Consider the following 18,806-nt stretch of genomic DNA (forward strand, 5'->3'; position numbering starts at 1 on the left):
CACGATCCTCAGTTATAAGATCCTTTCACCTCAATTAAGTGTATTTTTTTTCGTTTCTGCGCGTCTATTCTATACACAAGACTGCTTTTCGGCCTCAACGGCAGAGCTATCTAGGGTAGGTTTGTATCGAAATATTAGCACTTATTGTATCAATTAGAATAAGTTAGTTATAATTGTTACAATATGTAAGTGCTATATTTTAACAGCACCTATCTTGGCTGTGTTAACTTTAGAGCGAGATAGGACAGTTTTGACTGTTTAGACGGCTAACTTATTGTAACAATTATAATACCTCAATACATAAATATGATAAAATGATAATATTTATCGATAAGTATAGAATAGACCCACTGAAGGGGAGTTCCGGACCCGAACCCCCTCGAGTGCGCGCCTGTATTTGTATTAATTAAACCTCTGCTTGTATTTGCATAGTATTGTTCTATGTTTAGAAGCGTCGAATTATACTGTGGGCTAACGTTTCCTTTTGCAATTGTCACTATACGTACCTATACTAATTTACGTGCATCACAAATTAGGTCATACTTATTCCGCGTGGTTCTCTGCCATTCGGCCGAATTTTAAATGACTTATCCACGCACCGCGTTTTGCGAAATTCGAAGCGAAATCTCCGGGTACCAACGAGACTCTTCTTCCATACGATGAATAACGGTGCATGCTTTCCGCATTCGTGAAAAAACAATGCTCGAGAATGTACGATCTTATTTGGTAGAATAATAATATAATAGAAGCAAAGAGACGTCAAAGAAAACCTTCTCTAAATACAGGTCTTTTGTTTTAACGTCCTGTAATATATTATAAAGGTATTGTTCCGCCTATAATATTATGTATTTTCATCTAGAGTTATCCAAATATAGGTACTTCGCGTCTTTTTCATGTGATTCGGCGTTTACTTGATGACAATTTATGAAATGTATATTTTCCGTTGTATTCAACACATATAAAATATATATTTTACGATACGCGTTTCTCTCGCATCTCTAGCAAAATACATCGTTTGACTTTATATATTATAATAACATAATAATCATTGCATATGTGAGCTTATACTGTGTGAGAAAGAGACAGTTAATAAAATTTCCAAGTTACAATTGAGTAGACTGTATGATCGTTTTCAATGGGGAAATCGTGAACAGTGGGGAGCAAATAACATTAAAAAGGTTATTAATTAGTTTATTATGTAGCCTACTCTATTCGCTCAATGAAGAATTTTAAAATTGCTAAATGAATTCATTTAGGGAAATTGTTAACAGCGTTTTAATAGTTCACGGGAAAGGTGAATGTGATAGGTGATGAGGGTGATGATGATGACAATATAATATGTGCTTACATATTATTAGCAATTAATTAATCACTCCGATTGTATTTTTCTACATACTTATTTAACACTTGCAGTGCATTTTGTTACCAACTGTTAATTTATTGCGGCAGTCACAATTCGAATGGATTTAAATAAATACTTACTGTAGAAATTTCAAAGCCCTATGCATTCATTGCCTTCTTGGTGTTTTAACAGAAGTAAAACCACCAGGTATTTTCTAATAAAATCTTTTTCATTAGTTTATTTTTTCGGGGAAGCCCCCCCCCCCCCTCGCTTCGTGACTCTTGAAACTCTCGACCTACATTCTCAATAAGCGCTCCTCCGCCTCTTGTCGCTTCGCAAAACTCACCCCGTGACCCCTACTGACAAAGTGGTGTACTACCCCTTTGACATTCAAGTTAAATTAATATCCTTATTCACAGACTTTACACTCTCGCTAATTAGAGAAGTTCACGTTTAAGCTGCTGCACACGAATTCTAACACCGCCGTTATCCAATGTTTATGAATTTTGCGAATAGTTAATTTGCTTTCTTTTAAATGCTCGTCACTTCTTAAACGGGTGTAACATGTTGTTTTTAATACTACTGCCTGTCCATTAACTTAATTAAAACTTTTACTCTCTTATTGGTAAGATTTACATAAACTGTGTTGAGTGATTTTATTTGTTACGTTACCTATTGCCTATTATGAATACTGGTATTTTCAGTCAATACGTATGCCACCCGTATTAAGGTCGCTAAAATGTATGTATTGAAGGATTTTTGTAGCAAACTGGGATTAACTTTTTACAGATTTAATCCAGTTGTCCACACATATAATAATTAATAGTGTTCTGCAATGCTTTATTTTATACTATGTTTTTTTTTAATTTCCTCTCTTATATCGAAAATTGAAACAAAATTGCGCCAGTTTCATCATATCGCAGCACCTTGAATATTATGATTCTTAGAGGGGTTGCATAGTCAAAATCATTTCTCTCCGCGTATCCTTATACTGCCCTCTTACTTTCCCTGCATTATGAATTAGAACAGATAGTGTCGCTGAAAATATGGCTTAAGTACCAATGCAGCTTTGCTGCATTTTATGGTAGCCATAAGTTCTCTTGGCTTGTTTTAAAACAGTATCAGACCAGGAAAGCCTCGTGTCGTATGATATTCCGTTTCTTTAACGTACATGTTTTGTTACCGTAAGTGTGTGGCCTCAGTGACGAGCGTTGTGCAGAGCGCAGCGCGCAGCGTGGAGGACAAACACGTGTTACGCAATGCAGGTGGCCTTACTGGCTATGAAAAACAGCAGGGGTGTTTGTGTTTTTTACAGCGCGCAGACGAGCGCGCGCGCCAATGACAAACCAGTTTGAAATTTAACAGCGTTTAGTTCGGCGCGCAAATTATTTTCGTTATTCGGTGGAGGGAATTAGCAGTAAAAGTCGGAATTGAAGGAAAATAATGTTTTTATTTTTTAGTATAAAGTTCGTTGTATTATTAAGTATTTCATTACAAATTTATTCAGGCCGGAGTTATTCTGTTTTCCAAAAAATAGTTGAAAATTGGTTTCTTACATCTCGCGCTGTGACGGAAGAACTGTTGTTTCGTCTATTACCTGAGAATTTATTCGTAGTTGATTCTGTAGGAATATTATTTTATAATGTAATGATTTTATTTATTTATTTAATTATTTATTGTATTTATTTAGAAAAAGAGTATTACGGCATTACAGCGATTAGCCAATGCGCCATAATACATAATAAATACAAAATTATAAAAATGTCTTAATTACAAATAACAACTAATATAACAAGAAAGCAGAAAAAACAGCATGTGTTTATGTAAATCTTAAAAAAACATGATATATACAATTATAAATTTAACATATTTAACACGTTTACTAACATTATATAGTTGATTAAAAATAAATCAACCTTTATGGTGCCATCAAATAAGTTAATCGCATGATACACAGCATCATGAAACATAACATCTGTCCTGCGACGAGGTATCATGAAAACCGTAGAGTTACGGGTAATATTGGTGGGAACATGAAAATTAATATTTGCCAGTATTACGGATTGTAAATGAACCCACGAAGAAGTAAAAAGAAATGCTTTAAAAGAGCAATCACTCTTCTAGTGGACAGGGATTGCATTGAAAGCATACCCAGAATAAAACGAGTCGGGAAATTCATTTTATTATCATTATCACAAGGAAAGAACCCGTATGTTCTTAAGTAGAGAAATCTAAGAAATCTATTGTGGATGATGATCAAAATTGCCTTCGAGATCTCTTATAACATTGTGTAAAATGCATGTAGCTATTATTATTAGACAAGCATGTTCCACGTTCGTTTCTATCGCTTTACTTAATATAAGTACACCTATTTGCATATAAACTCCCAAGAACACATTCAATACACTTCCGTACGCGAGAGAGCCAGAGTTATTAAAATTTTCACTTTGACTAAACGCTCCAAACGCTCACTGTGCACTAAGGACAGATCAGAGAACGCCGCACGCTGCGCTGCGCGCCGCGCTGCACGCAACGCTTACTGAGGCCGTACACTAAGGCGTAAACCAATAGGGATGTATTAAATTTATTACATAAGATAAGTCATATTACAATATCACAGTATATACATTATCACGTGTATTTCTGCGTACAAGTGAGTACGATGCCTATTATTCTATACATAATTCTAATTTCTCATAATAAATTATAGGATGAAATTCGTATTAATCGGAAGGTATATTATCTTTCCATCAGTTCACTTCAACAACTTAAATCGATTATGTATATTAATTTGATAATGCGTCTGTCCATCAACTACTAATTTGTTTATTTTCATTGTATCATCGATCGGCAACAGTAGTTTTGTTTACTTGATGTGAAATTGATTATTTTATTATTAAGCCATTAATTATTATTACGTTACTATACTCAATCCACGATTTTCATTCGTGAGTGAGTTATCCACGTTTTTACCGCCCTGAATCATTCATAGTGAATTTTTTTATTGTCAATCCACTTGTGGCTTTCACGTAAATGTTTCGACGATAGACCACTTTACCATTCGGATTGCTGCCGTTTATTTTAACATTCTGTTGACACGCGAGCCTCTTTAAATATTTTGGTAAACCGAACACGCATACGCATACTCCTCGGCGAATATTGTTTTGGTCTCGTGAATGTGGACGAAATCAAATAGTTTCAAAGCGAATTGTTGCTTTTATTATTATATTATCCTAAAAATAAAACTGCTCCCTTTGCTACCCCCCTTATCCGATTTATTTTATCGTATTAATAATATATAACTAGAATAAATGATATAAGGTTTACCATTTACAACCATAACCAAATTGACTAATAATTAAGTAGGTGTATTCAGAATTTGACTCAATTGTTAATTGTATGTTGTGATTTTTTTCACTTTATTCGATAAATTGTGACAAAAACTTGTCTCTTTGAAGCATAATTAAACCTTACTGTATGTCATACTAGTCACTGTATGCTTTAAATGTCTTATACCTACCTATATTGTACTGTGTAACAAATTTCTTTGGTGCAACGCTTAATTACATGTATTTAACCAATATAAACTGTGTTTATTTTTTCATATACTTAGTATTATATCATTGAGATCCTTAATTAACTGACGTATATTTTCGCATAATTAATTAAGCAGATGGTTTGGTGTAGGTACAAGTTATAATTTTGTCTTATGGTGCATATATTTTCAATAAACCACATCTCAGAAGTTTCCACTGTATGTCGGGGTGTATTACCACCGGAGAAACGATTACATACTTTCAATACAAAACCAAATACCAACTAAAGTTCATTGCAATTTAATGTCGAATAGTAGATAATAGGTACATACTTATACAGTGCCAAATAATACTGTGGACATCAAACAAATTGTCAATAATTGTATTATATAATTACATACAACCGCTTCACTTAGGGATTTTTGCTTATTATTTACTTGACGTAATCCCATAGTGAAATAATTTGACACAGAAATACTCGTTTGAAATTATACTTAATATGAAATATATACAATTACTAACGACTAACTGTCCATACTTTGTAGATTAAAATCACACAATTATTAACCGTGGCAAACACGCAACAGCGGTAAGCTTTCAGAGTAACTCGGATTTCCTATACAGCTTTTCCGTTTTACGAGTCCAAATAAACTTTCGCGCTGTGAAATAATTTATCGTTACTTATGATTACTTTTCTAATGAGTTGTTTTCTCTTTTCATTACAGAACTGCCGACAGAAGAGGGTAAGTTGCACAATAACTAAGATCGATCGACATGGATCTGTTTGCGCTCTAAAATAGATTCAAACGGGATAACTATTACGAACGATTATTCTTATATTTACATTCGAATGTATTTAATGAACACAGGGCGTTCATTATATTATCTACATCAATATCATATAAAATAATGAGTGCATTGCAACAAGTACGTGCGTATTGGGATGGGGCGTGCCTTGGGGTGATGAATGCATGCATAGATTCAGCTCTGTGTGATTCTGACATTCAAAGTAACAACATGGCACATTGTTCTCGTGTGAGTTCACTAAGAAATTTCTCGATTTGTGATTCAGTGATAAAATGTCTTACTTAAGAAAGTAAGAATCCGAAGGGGAATCAATGAACGCGTGGTGGTAAATTAAGGGAAGTATATTCATCAAACTAGCAAGCAGCTGTGAAGAGTATATCAAAGGCGACCCGTGGAAGCAGCATCCGAAGATATGTGCAAAAATGTTAGGGTTTAATTTTAGCTGACGACGATTTCTCGTATATCTGTGGCAATAGCATCTCGGGAGTAGTACATGAAATAGTGGACATGTCCGAGGTTTGTCCGATGAATGCTGAAACCACTTCAGAAAGATAATAGGCGCTAATGCTAAAAAGTTAAAGTTGGGAAATCTTCTCGGAAGTTTATGGCAACTGTCCTCTGGGATAAGGAAAGACTTTTGCCTCTAGAGTTAATTTTTTTCGACCATGTCCGATCCTAATAAGATCATATGGGCCTCATGGTTTGTATTAATAGATTTTGTTTTTACGAGAAATGGATGTTAGCCACTTGCTCATCCTATTAGGTCCATACTCTGAGTTCATACCACTATGCAAATCATAACAGGAAATAGTTACTCTAAAAGTATTAATCTCTTTGCGGTGTCTTATTAAGGAAAAAAGTCTTAGAATCAAGCATGGTTGCTCATTTACAACAACGCGGCGGTGCACATATAGACAAAGGTGCGAGCTATCGTCCAAGGATTTCAGCAGTTAAACCACCCACAATTCTGTTTTGTCATAACTCAGATTAATTTCTGTTTCTAGTTTTTAAAAAAAACTCGAAGGCAGTGCTTTTAATAGGCAATATAAATGTATTTTAAGGAGATTAAGGTCGTTACAGAAGTAGTTGTTAAAGAAAGGTGCACTTAACTGTAAAGTGAAGTTTGTTTTAATCTTGTCTTCGCTAGATAATAGATAATAAAATGAACGCCCCTCGTACTCACTATAAAGTTACGTATTAATCTTTGAACAATCGTTTACATTTCTGTGGTCTTTGGTAAATTTATAATTGGTATAAATTTGAGTTTTGTAAGCTCGTACGTTTCGTCAATCCAAACTGAAAACCAAGTTTTATAAAACTTACCATTGCAATTATTGCAATTTCAGTTGCTTTTCTCGGTTTACTTATAAATATTAAATTTAAAACTCTTCTAATGAAAATATCAGCTGAAGACCAGAAATTTATTTCTAAAAACTTTTCGTTAGGTAGGAAGATACTAAAATGGGGACTGAATTTACCTAATATGTACGTCGTTTGCAGATGCGTATTTTCTCTGTAAATAATCGGTTCGTGCCGATTAATTGAATGTCCATTATCTTCGTCAGTATTTTACTATGAATATGCAAAGGTCTACCTGTGACCTTGCCTTGCAATCTTAACCAAACTGCAATCAAAAAATATCGACATCGTCTTCCTTTTGCCGATGAATTATAATAATATGCAATTATGCATGTTTCGAAACACATGTTATCAATTATCATTGCCGTGCGTGTTATCGCGGAAATTATTTCTTGTCAAAAATAATGTTTACTCTTTTTGATTTTCAACTTAATCTGCATGGATAAATATTTACTCATAAACATCTGCAAATATCGTATTTTTGTCGCACAACAATGTAACTGCTGTGCAAACCAGCAAACATCCTATTGGCATTGATTTATTTTTTCTTTTAGTTAATCTTTTCGTTAGATAATTGAGTAATTAAACTACCTAGCAAGTATTGTTTATCCTCTCAATTACAAACTTTATTTTAGGTAGCTAAGCTACCTTCGCAGTTTTAAATCTTTCTTTCCCGTAATAAATTGAATGTAAATAATATTATGGTACTGTATATATTACTTCTCTGGTGTGTTTCATGTTGTACTTTTTGTTTTCAGGAAAATCGATTTGGCAATTAGTTTTGGAACAATTCGATGATCTTTTAGTCAAGATTTTGCTATTAGCTGCCATTATTTCCTTTGTGAGTATCTCTGCTGTTATTATTTCACTAAAACAGTTACACATTTTTTAGCCTTTTCTAATGTCGTCGTAACTATTTATTCCGCAGGTCCTAGCTTTATTTGAAGACCACGAAGATGCATTCACAGCCTTCGTTGAACCTTTCGTTATTTTACTTATTCTTATTGCAAACGCCATCGTCGGTGTCTGGCAGGTGAGTTATCATTATTATCAATCGAACAAAAAATATAGTTAGTCTATCTCCGTAGATGTGTCAGTTGATAACGATCGATTTTATCGCTTCACAGGAAAGAAACGCCGAATCCGCCATCGAAGCTCTTAAAGAATATGAGCCTGAGATGGGCAAGGTGGTTCGCGGAGACAAATCTGGCGTACAGAAGATCCGCGCCAAGGAGATCGTCCCCGGAGACCTCGTAGAGGTTTCCGTCGGTGACAAGATCCCCGCTGATATCCGTCTCGTAAAGATTTACTCTACCACCATCCGCATTGACCAGTCCATCTTGACCGGTGAATCCGTATCGGTCATCAAGCACACCGATGCTATCCCCGACCCCCGCGCTGTCAACCAGGACAAGAAGAATATCCTGTTCTCCGGAACCAACGTGGCCGCCGGAAAGGCCCGTGGTATCGTTATGGGCACAGGCTTGAACACCGCCATCGGTAAAATCCGTACCGAGATGTCCGAAACCGAAGAAATCAAGACTCCCCTGCAACAGAAACTCGACGAGTTCGGCGAACAATTGTCCAAAGTCATCTCCGTCATCTGCGTTGCCGTATGGGCCATCAACATCGGTCACTTCAACGACCCCGCTCACGGAGGAAGCTGGATCAAGGGCGCCGTCTACTATTTCAAAATCGCCGTCGCTCTCGCTGTCGCCGCTATCCCCGAAGGTCTCCCCGCTGTCATCACCACCTGTCTCGCTCTCGGAACCAGGCGTATGGCCAAGAAGAACGCTATCGTCAGGTCTCTGCCCTCCGTCGAGACTTTGGGTTGCACGTCTGTCATCTGCTCAGATAAGACCGGAACGCTGACCACCAACCAGATGTCCGTCTCCCGCATGTTCATCTTCGAGAAGATCGAAGGTAACGACAGCAACTTCCTAGAATTCGAAATCACCGGCTCCACCTACGAACCCATCGGCGACGTCTTCCTGAAGGGACAGAAGGTCCGGGCTGGCGATTTTGACGCCCTGCAAGAATTAGGCACGATCTGCATCATGTGCAATGACTCCGCTATTGATTTCAACGAATTCAAACAAGCTTTCGAGAAGGTAGGAGAAGCCACCGAGACCGCCCTCATCGTATTGGCCGAGAAGATGAACCCCTTCAGCATCGGAAAGACCGGCCTCGACCGCCGCTCTACCGCCATCGTCGTCCGTCAAGAAATTGAGACCAAGTGGAAGAAAGAATTCACCCTGGAATTCTCCCGTGACAGGAAATCCATGTCCTCTTATTGCACCCCCCTGAAGGCTTCCCGCTTGGGAACCGGACCTAAGCTCTTCGTTAAGGGAGCGCCGGAAGGCGTCCTCGAACGTTGCACACACGCCCGCGTCGGAACCACCAAGGTACCTCTGACCACCGCCTTGAAGAAGCGCATCCTGGAACTGACCGCCACCTACGGTTGCGGCCGCGATACCCTCCGTTGCTTGGCCCTCGCCTGCTCTGACAACCCCATGAAGCCCGACGATATGGACCTCGGAGACTCCAACAAATTCCACACTTATGAAGTCAACCTTACCTTCGTCGGTATCGTGGGCATGTTGGATCCCCCTCGTAAGGAAGTGTTCGACTCCATCGTGAGGTGTCGCGCTGCCGGAATCCGTGTCATTGTCATCACTGGCGACAACAAGGCTACCGCTGAGGCCATCTGCAGGTAATTACCAAAAAACAGCATACTTCGTTCTATCGTAATTCGATTTAATAGTACCGATACACCCCACCCCGTAAAGCTTAATCCAGACCAGGACACAACCCGTTCGTGAACAAACCTGTTTACGAAAAAAAAATTGCAAACTTTTACGATGATTTAAAATGTTATTCATCCATGATTTTTCAACAATAATTGTTCACATACAATAATATATTATGTTCTTGGTCTGAACTAGGATTAAAAAAAAAAAAAACAGAAAATATTAGACATTGCGTAATTAATACAATCGCGTTTTTTTCTTAATTTACATGAATCACTTACATAATATAAAATTAATGTTGATTTAAATGAATCTTTTAAAGTAGGTAGCTACTTATTTTCCTATTTCTCTTAATTAAAATGGAAATAATCTTAATTACCTATAAGATAATGATGTAGGTATAAAGGGAAAGTTAACTATTATCAAAACTAAAAGTTAATTTTTATTTCAAAGTATTTACGACAGTGTAATACATAAATATGATATTATTATCTCAATAGTTAGGCCCCATACCTATAGATAGAAGTTTATGTTGGGAAATACCTACACTAGAATTTGAAGAATCGGTTAGGTTTTCAATTCAATTATTCTAGCAACTTAGGGGTCGTCCATATATTACATCTCGCCTTCAGGGGGGTTTCATATAATATGATTTGTGACGAAGGTGATAGGAGTAGAAGATATTATGTCATAAAAGCAATAAAATATATGAGGCGTCGAGCGCCAAAGGAGCTCAAGCACCATTTAACAAAAGTGCTACAAAATGGCCGACAAGTTTTCAGTGAATTTATTTTTTTAATTTTAAACTTGAATGTTGAAATGGACAATTATTTTCTAAGCAAAGTAAATTTAAAAAAATCAAAGTTTTATTTTCAATAATATTTAATGAAAAATATCTATTGGATTTCAAAAAAAATGGTGTTTGAGCCTCTTTGGCATATAGAAAAATGAAAAAAGGTGGCACTTGATACTTTTTTTTGTTGCATAAGCTTCTGTGGCATTAACATTTTCAAACTCAAATAATGGCATTAATTTAAAAAAATCAATTATTTTAAAAAATGTTTAAATGTAAGGGTTTGGATAGCAATAAAAAAACATTTTGATATAAAAAAAAAATTTATGCCAAATAAACACTGAAAAAAATGGTCAAATTTGTTATGATTGTTACATGAGTTTGTTTGGCATAAAATTTGCCTTATAATATTAAATACGTTTTTGCCATTACGGCAATGATTTCAAAGCCTTTGGATTGTTTTTTTTTGTAATAACCGTCTATATACCCAATATTATTAATAATACTAAATCAAATCGTTACTCCAAACTGGCCAAAATAAGAAAATCATTATTCAAATTTAACACCATCATTTTTTTCTCAAGGATTCGGGTGATTTTTTAAATACTTTTTTTAGTGTAACTCAATCGTAATTGGATATAAAACAAGATGAAATTAGAAATAGAAGTTATTTTCCTTCATGGAAGTAAAAGTTTAGTGGACAAAATTACTAAAATGACGTTAATAACCATATTTCAAAAGTAATCTAAAATATTTTAAACAACAACGTATGTGAAAGTAAAACGGATAAAACTTGTTAAACTTACCGCGATTTTCCTCGTTTACAGGTTTAACATAGATCGAAACTATTTTTCTAATCCTTCTTGACCTCATTTTTAGCTTTTTTCACTGTTGAAAACGTATATTCAATAAGACAAATCTGACAGCTGTTTTGGTCTCGCGCTCTCCATAGTATAATGGCGGATAAGCTTCTGTGGCGTGCCGACATAACGACCAAAACAATTATGCCACAGAAAATAAATCTCTTTTGTAAAATATCTATAATTATTTGAGCGACAAGACTTTGTGGCATGATACATATCGATTTATAGAAAAAACCTACATTCAAATGTCAAAAATCGTAAAGTTGGCGCTTGAGCTCCTTTGGCACTCGGCGCCTCATATAAGGGTCATCCATATATAACATCAGGCCTTCAGGGGGTATCATATAATATGGTTTGTGACGAAGGGGATAGGGGGGTGTAGAAAATATTACGTCATATAAGCAATAAAATATATATACTCATTTTTTTCTGAGAATAAAACGATCCATGAGAACATTATACCTACTAAAATGGATCATTTTTAACGAATAGAGGTGGTTGAAAAATTAACGTATTTTAGATAGGGGTAAAAGATTTTGAGCGAAAGTCTGACGATGGGAAAAGGGGGGTCGAAAAACACCGAAATTCGTGTGGACTTAAACTTACAACAATTTTCTAAGTACTTGTGTAAAATTTCCATTTCGTCCTCGCACAATTATATTATTGTATCACGTTTATTAGAGAACCAGTAGGACATACGATATCAATAACAGAGTTAACTTTTTAATTTTTAAAATGAAATCTATGTAACAGTTAACATAATTACTGAGCAAACTTTTCCCCTAATTTCAGACGTATTGGAGTCTTCACAGAAGACGAAGACACAACTGGCAAATCCTACTCTGGCCGTGAATTTGATGACCTCTCCTATGCTGACCAGAAAGCTGCCGTCGCCCGCTCTCGTCTCTTCTCCCGTGTGGAGCCCTCCCACAAGTCCAAGATCATTGAATTCTTGCAGAGCATGAATGAAATCTCCGCCATGGTGAGTTGACCACCAACTGTCGCATCCATATCTTCTCCGGATGTCTCACATGGAACCCACAACCTGAAATTATTCTAAAAGGCCATCAGCTAATCGTTGAAAAATACTGTCTCTAATGCTCTTCCCACTCACCGTAGCCAAGTTAGTATTGTCTAGGGTTCTATCCAACGACCGAACAACAAAAAAATTATATGTTTATTCAATTTCTGTTTGATCCGATGTAAAAACTCAATGGTTTTGGGCGAATGGCTAACATCCATTCCTCAAAAAAATCTGCTATATAATTTCCACTTTATAAAACCTCATGCTCCGGATAGCACTGAAAATGGGAATTTTTTTTTCTCAGACTGAGTAAATCGATCCATGATTAGTTCATGACTCTGGTTTTTGTTTTGTTTTCCTTGCCAGGAATATATTTTATTATATTCAAGATAAATAACTTGCACACTATATTGTATTGCATAATCACTCAGTCCGATCCATAACTAAGCGCAGTCTTTGAGACTTTGTATTTAATTTTGCAATCTATTCATTGGAAAGATTTTAATATAATTTTCTGTGACAATTTTTTAATTAGATTTTTTGCTTAACAGACAGGTGATGGTGTAAATGACGCTCCCGCCCTGAAGAAGGCTGAGATTGGTATCGCTATGGGATCCGGAACTGCTGTCGCCAAGTCCGCCTCTGAGATGGTGTTGGCTGATGATAACTTCTCATCCATTGTAGCTGCTGTTGAAGAAGGTATACACACACAATACTCTAAAAGGACATTACTCTTCAATGACTCATTGCAAAAAAATCACCTGAAACTTAAAAATTTCTGGTAAAGACATGAGAATATTCAAAAGGTATCTATTGATACGATGAGACATAGTTACTCTTTTAAAAGTAATGATTTAGAAATCAGTATTTACTAGTTTTTAAGCTAATATAATATGAATGTCCGATTACAGGCCGTGCCATCTACAACAACATGAAACAGTTCATCCGTTACCTGATCTCCTCCAACGTTGGTGAGGTAGTATCCATCTTCTTGACTGCCGCTCTCGGTCTGCCAGAGGCCCTCATTCCCGTCCAGCTGTTGTGGGTCAACTTGGTCACTGACGGTCTCCCCGCCACCGCTCTCGGTTTCAATCCCCCCGACTTGGACATCATGGACAAACCACCCCGCAGGGCTGACGAAGGTCTCATCTCCGGATGGTTGTTCTTCAGGTTTGTGTTTATTACATTTTTACCAAACAGACTTTGCCGGTCCGCTTACGAAGTTTTGAAACTTTTTTGTTATACTGGAAAATTTAATTCCTATACTATAAAAGTCTAACCTACTCTCAATTCTAGTTATCTCAACAAATTAAATAATTATCTTCATATAAATAAAATGAGATTCGTTAATAATCTTTGCTTGCTTCAATTATTTCAATCCTTTTTATGTAATCTTATTCTATTTTGTGAATATAAATATGAATATTATAAACACATTATTTTTGTATATTTTCCAAATTCAGTTTCAATTCAATTCATATAATTATAATAAATATAATATGATTACCATTTCTTCAAACCAGTTGCCTAAAATTGACTCATCACACCTTATTTAAAACGCTGGGTAATTTAGAATGATAGTACATATTTATTTATAAAGTATTTTAATCTATGCTGTATGATTCCGATTCCAGATATATGGCTATTGGTGGGTATGTAGGCGCTGCCACAGTCGCCGCTGCCACCTGGTGGTTCATGTACTCCCCTGAAGGTCCCGGTATGACTTACTGGCAATTGACTCATCACTTGGCCTGCATTGGAGGTGGAGACGAGTTCAAGGGAGTCGACTGCAAGATCTTCACCGATCCCCATCCCATGACCATGGCTCTCTCTGTGCTTGTCACCATTGAGATGCTCAACGCCATGAACAGGTGAAATACCGTTTACACATTCATTTGTTTTCTTGTTCTGTATGAGTGATGTTTTAAAATTACTCTGTATAGCTTAATAGCGTACATAAGTGAAACGGAAAATAATTTTCGACTGTATGTGGAATGAAATTTCGGCCGCGTTGCATTCGGAGAGCGATAGTCGACCTGTTTGCACGTCAATTTGTTTTGTGATGGGGTCGGGGGAATATATTCATAAATCGTGTAAAGATGACTAAAAAACGTTCCGCATGTACTTGAAAAAGAAAACATGTCAATGAATATACTATTATTATTACGAATATAATTAATAATGAACATAACATAAAAAGGACGCATGTTGAATTTTTATGACAAATTATATTTCGTTCGGCTCACGTCATTTGCATAATCCGCGCATCGCCTGGTCACGATCTTTTTAGACCATGCCTCAGCTGAGGTATAGCCTTAAACGGGCTTAGTAATCCTGCCCTACTGAGGTACTCAAGAAACATGATGGACCAATTTATAAGAACTGAAGAAAGTGACCCCCAATAAATTGAAGAGTCAGTGATCTTGATGGCAAGATTTCATCAAAAGGATTACGATGTCACTATATTTAATATCACAATTATTTATAATTACAGCTTGTCAGAGAACCAGTCTTTGATAATGATGCCTCCATGGTGCAACATGTGGCTCATCGGCTCCATGGCTCTCTCCTTCACTCTTCACTTTGTCATCCTCTACGTTGAGGTCCTTTCGGTGAGTCCACCTTTCTTTTCTTTTTTTATAAAGCCCATACATATCTCTTACTGCCGATTTTTGTTTACATATAACTTATGGCTATGGTAATTTGTTATCCAAGATCTTTTTTAAAGAGATAATACTTTTTTTATTATCCTTTTACTTTAGCACTAAATATTTCAATTAATTTATTAGACTAAAATGTAACTTTGATTTGAATGAATGTTTTGAAGGAATGTTGGCGGAGAGCTATTAAAATAAATATGTAATACTTACTTAAATGTGTGTTGTGATGTTGCAGGCCGTATTCCAAGTGACCCCATTGTCCGTAGAGGAGTGGTTCACCGTGATGAAGTTCTCGATCCCGGTAGTGTTGCTAGATGAGGTCCTCAAGTTTGTGGCGAGGAAGATCACGGACGGTGAGAGTATATTCAACGGCATGCAATGGATCGTCCTCATGTGGGCTGTGTTCTTTGGACTGCTGATGTTTGGACCGCTATAACGCCCCAACAGTAGTGGCGCGGCGAAGCACAGCCTTTTCAGCCCTTTGTTTGTTTAGTTTGTGTCCCCCCCCCTAATCTAACGCCACTTGTTACTAAACAGACAGTCGTCAGTGTGTTTTGAGTGTGAAGAACTGATTCTATTCCTAAGACGATAGACTGTACACGCCCCGGTGCTATGACGCCTGACAGTTTCACACGACGAACGGACCTCAAGATTCAATTTTAGTATTTATTTATATAGATTAATTTGTATCTCATATCAACGGGAGATTGTGTTTCGTTAACTTATTTTTCTAGCTATTATCTTTAGTGTTTTTTTAATATATTAGCGAATTGTTGAATCCTTACGAATTGTGCAACATTTTATATTTTGTGGAAGTGCCTTTTACGCATTTAACATGTACCTTTATTTCTCCTATTGTTTTAACATTATTTTGCCTGCCGACGCCCTTTTGTTTGACATGTATGTATTTAGAAAATTTGTTGACAGTATGTGATTTTACAGAAGCCGGAATTATATGATCCGCAGGCTCTGTATGAAGATTTGTGAACAGTAATCACACTGGTGTGAGGCATGTACTGCACGAGTCCAAACCTTTTATCGTTTCACTTCACTGGCCCGCAATTCTTCACGGAAGAGGGCAGCCAAACTCTTGTGTGCTCAATCATTAAATTCCATTAGTCTAAAGTGATTATAATAACCATGTGATTTCCCTTTGTGTTGATATAATATCTGTATGATCCTGTATGATATAATATCTGCATCTCGTTTTCTCAACCGAATAAGGTGCGGTAACTGCCCGCCCATCCGACATCTTTCGATCGATGTCGGGTAGCGGGAACACTCTCTAGTATATGGATTTCATTGTAATACTTAAAATTATGTAATTCTTATTAAAAAATACTTTTAAGTATGTAATTCAAGTAAAAATTACACAGAATATATTTTTGTCTGATTTGAAACATATACACTTGAATATGTTCCAATTTTGGATGTCTTAAAGTTGTTGATAGATATTCATTCACACAGAACAATATTAATAATAATTATGAAGTGATCGAATATGACTTTCTCGTAAGTAATATTTGCGCACATTAATGATTTAGTGTTAACTTCTATTACCTACTTAAAATTTAGAGCAATATGTGTTGTAAATTTTGTTTTGTATATAATGTGAAATCGGATGCAAATTATATGGCAGATTTGTAAAATACATTGTGTAATGTAACACAGATTTATATTTAACGATAGAAAATAAATCTTATTTCACAATCAAACTGGTACTGGAACCTTGAACTAACAATCTGTACATGAAACAACCACTCCATTCATACAATGGCAGCATACAGGTAATGTGATTTTTCCATTTTTCTATTCCAAACTTTTTTGTAATTGTATTTTGAATTTTTCATACCATTTTCTTTTACATTTGAATGATCTGACTTTTAATTTAAACCTTTCACTCTTTACCTTTCGATTTATCAGTTATCTAAATTGAATATGTATTAATTTTTATATTGTATTATTATCTTAATATATTATTTCAACACCTGTGCATTGATCATGAATCCTATTCAAATACTCTACCCATTGTTAACGTCATTTAGACTAAAGTAGAAACACTATTTGTCTGTAATCTTGCAAGTATTCCAGAATGTCAGCACTTTATTTTGATTTTGGCCACAGCATGTTTCCCCCTTCTAATATGTATATGTGTTTTGATACAGTTGCACCAGCGGTAAAGACATTCTAAGCGCGAAGAGAGTGAAGGCCGGCGGCCGAGAGGAGCCGTGTGAATGAAATGCTAGCGCCCTCATCCTAGACTATTTATATTCCATGAACACTGTCACCGACATCGAGCGGTGTTTTTCCTTCTGCGTGTTTTATGTGTAACACTCGGTTGCGATCTCTATCTTTTTTTAATTTCTTACTTTTCCTTTTTATCAACTCATCGCATGCTCGTAACCCGTAACGCCAACGCTATCCGACGACCGCTGTCTTTGTACGCGGGCATGCCAATTCTCTCAGCTAAAAGTGTTATTGTTTTTCAGTGGGCGAGCGAGTGATTGACAAATGGTAAACATCACTGCAGTGTTTCAAACTGCTGCCTAATAGCGCCTAAAATCTGCTATCGCTTTTTATTTCTCTTATCTTTTAATTGGCTTTTTTCCGACCTACATGTACTTTCTAAATTTAATCCTCGAGAGCGACGGCACGCACTGCATCAGGCGTGCGAGAGGCGAGGAGGAGAGGAGAAGCCAGTGGCGGCAGCGCATCGGCGCGTTCCCATACGCGTACCCTTCCGCCGGCCTGCCAGTGAATGTTGAACTGTTCGTTGAAGCATTGGTGATGTCAGTGGTAGAGTAACTGAATTAAAATAAAACAAATTGTGTATATATTATATAAATAGGAAAAGTATTTTAAATTGTTGAATAGAATGATGTGTCTGATTGATATATGCTTGTCGGGACGCGTTTTGTAGCACATATACTCGATCCTGCTACGGTTTGTACTTAACTCATTACTTCAGATATTCGATGCGGATCCGGAGCGGCTCAGACATTGCCGCTCGTCCTCCATTGCGTGTCCCGACATGCATTATATGCAGATCAGCTTTAATTTTTGCCAGAGTGACATCTACAGATCTGGCAAATTGAAATACCTGTACATTATAATGTATTGTTTTATACAATAAATCGTTAATAAAGAGCTACGTGCCTAATGGATTTCAACTCCTGTAGTCAATTACCTCTTCTTCATCTGTCCTTCCTGCGTTCCATGCTTACCCGATTCACTAAGAGTGAAACAAATTATCACTCTCCACACCAACACCTATACTCACTGTACTAGTCTCATACATACTTTTATTGGTCACATTTGAATAACTTGGCAAACAGTAGAACCTCGATTATCTGAACTAATTGGGGATGAAGATTGTTCAGATAAATGAAATAATATTATTTATAATAAATAATATTATTATATATAAGATTATTTCTTTTTTGTTGGATGATTGTTAGTTTTCTGGTGGTGCTCAAAAATTCTCCTGATCCTTGTAAAGCTCCCATTTAGAATTTACTAGATTTTGGGTGTAGTGTCTTGGCATGTATAATTTATGAACTTCGAGTTCTAGAATTTTTTAAATATTAGTTGAATCGCATTTTATCTAGTTGAATTTCGTTATAAATGGTGCAATAAACTGCTAAATATTTATTTCTACTTGCTACAATAATT

At 36.3% G+C, this 18,806-nt stretch overlaps 1 protein-coding gene across 10 annotated transcripts in view; it reads left to right on the forward strand.

Annotated features, from left to right (window-relative positions):
• The window catches only part of SERCA (ATPase sarcoplasmic/endoplasmic reticulum Ca2+ transporting SERCA), a 49,169-nt gene extending 30,865 nt beyond the window's left edge, over positions 1–18,304 (forward strand). For 4 of the 10 annotated variants that reach the window (XM_085957775.1, XM_085957774.1, XM_085957776.1 and 1 more), the window contains exons 3-13: positions 5,604–5,621; positions 7,803–7,885; positions 7,973–8,077; positions 8,172–9,757; positions 12,243–12,432; positions 13,026–13,173; positions 13,386–13,644; positions 14,109–14,345; positions 14,969–15,086; positions 15,370–15,487; positions 17,300–18,304. In XM_085957775.1, coding sequence (XP_085813901.1) covers positions 5,604–5,621; positions 7,803–7,885; positions 7,973–8,077; positions 8,172–9,757; positions 12,243–12,432; positions 13,026–13,173; positions 13,386–13,644; positions 14,109–14,345; positions 14,969–15,086; positions 15,370–15,487; positions 17,300–17,325 — 2,888 coding nt within the window. In that variant the 3' untranslated portion in view covers positions 17,326–18,304. Of the gene's footprint in view, positions 1–5,603; positions 5,622–7,802; positions 7,886–7,972; positions 8,078–8,171; positions 9,758–12,242; positions 12,433–13,025; positions 13,174–13,385; positions 13,645–14,108; positions 14,346–14,968; positions 15,087–15,369; positions 16,850–17,299 lie in introns of those variants that run through there. The other 6 variants (XM_085957770.1, XM_085957769.1, XM_085957771.1 and 3 more) reach the window with 2 other exon arrangements.
• The last annotated feature ends 502 nt before the right edge of the window (positions 18,305–18,806 follow it).

This window comes from Rhyacophila brunnea, unplaced genomic scaffold (assembly GCF_057557595.1).
Source record: "Rhyacophila brunnea isolate RB1 unplaced genomic scaffold, BYU_Rbru_1.0 scaffold_7, whole genome shotgun sequence".
NCBI lineage: Eukaryota > Metazoa > Arthropoda > Insecta > Trichoptera > Rhyacophilidae > Rhyacophila > Rhyacophila brunnea.